This window comes from Coenobita brevimanus, chromosome 72 (assembly GCF_032717465.1).
Source record: "Coenobita brevimanus isolate Jiangsu-jjx chromosome 72, ASM3271746v2, whole genome shotgun sequence".
Taxonomy (NCBI): domain Eukaryota; kingdom Metazoa; phylum Arthropoda; class Malacostraca; order Decapoda; family Coenobitidae; genus Coenobita; species Coenobita brevimanus.
Window position 1 is genome coordinate 42,417,181 of NC_137025.1, and position 2,500 is coordinate 42,419,680.

Sequence of the window (2,500 nt, forward strand, 5' to 3'; positions counted from 1 at the left end):
GTGGTGGTGGTGATGATGATAATAATAATGGTGGTGGTAAGATTATGGTGGTGATGGTGGTGATAATGGTGATGATGACGATGATGATGATGATGATGACTTTTTGTGCCTCTCTCTCTCTCTCTCTCTCTCTCTCTCTCTCTCTCTCTCTCTCTCTCTCTCTCACCTTTTGCTTGCGGCCATCAGGGAGGTCAACGGTGTAGGTGCCGTACACTGCCTTTCCGTCGCTCTTCTCCTGGTGTCCGTAGCTCGTGCCCTTGTAGTTGTCATGCACGCTGTAGTCGAAGTAGTAGGGCAGTGGCTCCTGGCGGGGAAGGAGGAGGATTAGAGGAGGAGGAGGAAGAGGAAGAGGAGGAGGAGTAGTTAAATTAGAGATAGTCGTTGGTTGAAATATAAAGTAGAATAGTTGTTAATGGAAGAGAAGGAGGAGAGGAAGGGAGAGGAGACGAAAGGAGAGGAGAGGAGGAGGAGGAGGAGAGGAAGGGAGAGGTGGGGAGAGGAGATGGAGGAGGAGGAGAGGAAGGGAGAGGTGGGGAGAGGAGATGGAGGAGGAGGAGAGGTGGGGAGAGGAGATGGAGGAGGAGGAGGAGGAGGATTGGAAATAGGGATAGGAGCCGGTTGAAGTAGTAGGGGAGTGGTTCTTCGAAGAGGAAGAGGAGGAGGAGGAGGAGGAAGAAGAGGAGGAGGATTAAATATATGCCTTGTCAATCACACCAGGGACATTGGCAGCGTTCAATGCCCTTTTTTTTTTTTTTTTTTTTCGTTATTTCTGTCCATCTCCAGACCATTTTTTTTTTCATCTTTAGGGGAAACTTTTGGAAATGGAAGGATTTTTTTTAATAGCCCTCATTAACCCCCAAATTAATCTATATGAAATTGTATACCAGAAAAAAATATATTGAAACTGGCGTCCTTGGATTGAAGAGATTAACCAAATTAGTAATAGTTAGAGCTGTAATATTGGGTTCAGCTGATATGTGAACCCCTTAGACTGCAGGCTGAAGTTCCCCCTCTTCCCCCTTCCTCTTTCGGGGGGGGGGGAGTAAGGAGGAAGTTGTGGAGAAATTTGCACAGCCAGGAAGTTGAGCCGCCGTGTTATATCAGTGCCAGCGCGTGAAGGCGTCCCCCTCCCTCATCTAACCAACCTAACTAACAAATAACAATAAATAGGAATAGATAGGTAGATAGACATAGACGGGTAGTTATAGATAGGTAGATAGATAGATAGATACATAGATAAATAGATAGATAGTTCCCCCTACCTTTCCCCCTTGCGAGCCACATATAGATAGATACTGTAGGTAGATAGATAGATGGATAGATAGATAGTGTTCCCGCTACCTTTCCACCTTGCGAGACACATAGATAGATAGTCCCCTACCTTTCCCCCTTGCGAGCTACAAAAAGACAGATAGACAGACAGATAGATAGATAGATAGATAGATAGATAGTGTTCCTCCCTACCTTTCCCCATGCGAGTCACACAGATAGATAGATAGATATTGTTCCCCCTGCCTTTCCCCCTTGCGAGTCACATAGACAGCTAGATAGATAGATAAATAGATATATAGTGTCCCAGCTACCATTCCACCTTGCGAGTCACAGATAGATAGTGTTCCCCTACCTTTCCCCATGCGAGTCATGTAGATAGATAGACAGACAGACAGACAGACAGACTGACAAATAGATAGATAGATAGATAGTGTTCCCCTACCTTTCCCCATGCGAGTCATGTAGATAGACAGACAGACAGACATAAATAGACAGATAGATAGATAGATAGACAGATAGATAGGTAGTCTCCTCTACCTTTCCCCATGCGAGTCATGTAGATAGACAGACAGACAGACAGACAAATAGATAGATAGACAGATAGATAGATAGATAGTCTCCTCTACCTTTCCCCCTTGCCAGTCACATACAAAGTTAAAAAATAAAAGGAAAAAAGGAAGACGAAGGAAAACAATCAATTTCGTTCGTGACTGAATGGTAGGCAGGTGTCGTGTGTTCGTAGGGCCCCAGGATCGAACCTCCCTCCGTCCAGCGATCACGGGGGAGGGACAGCTTGATTACGTGACTTCTGGCTTTTAATATAACTTTCATTTTTTTTCTTTTTTAATTCCCTAATTTTTTTTTTTCGCGAACATTATTTCTCAAGACACACACACACACACACACACACACACACACACACACACACACACACACACACACACACACACACTCTCTCTCTCTCAATTTAACATTCATTTCTTTATTCCCTGTTTTTTTCGCTAACATTATTTCTCAAGACCTAGAGCAGTAACTCTCTCTCTCTCTCTCTCTCTCTCTCTCTCTCTCTCTCTCTCTCTCTCTCTCTCTCTCTCTCATTTGGCCTAAAACTTTCATCCCTCCATCTTGCATGATTAAAAGCAGTAGATTAACACTAGAGTATGATCCTAGTCACGAAGAAGTGCTACGGAAAGAATGTAGAGCCGCAGTCTTGTCTTTTTCTGCCACT

General features: G+C 44.3%; 1 protein-coding gene across 1 annotated transcript in view; it reads right to left on the minus strand.

The window, feature by feature from the left end:
• Positions 1-2,500, minus strand: part of LOC145407127 (uncharacterized) — a 5,867-nt gene that overhangs the window by 1,666 nt on the left and 1,701 nt on the right. The window contains exon 2 of the mRNA XM_080278145.1: positions 167-304. Coding sequence (XP_080134271.1) covers positions 167-304 — 138 coding nt within the window. The remainder of the gene's footprint in view (positions 1-166; positions 305-2,500) is intronic.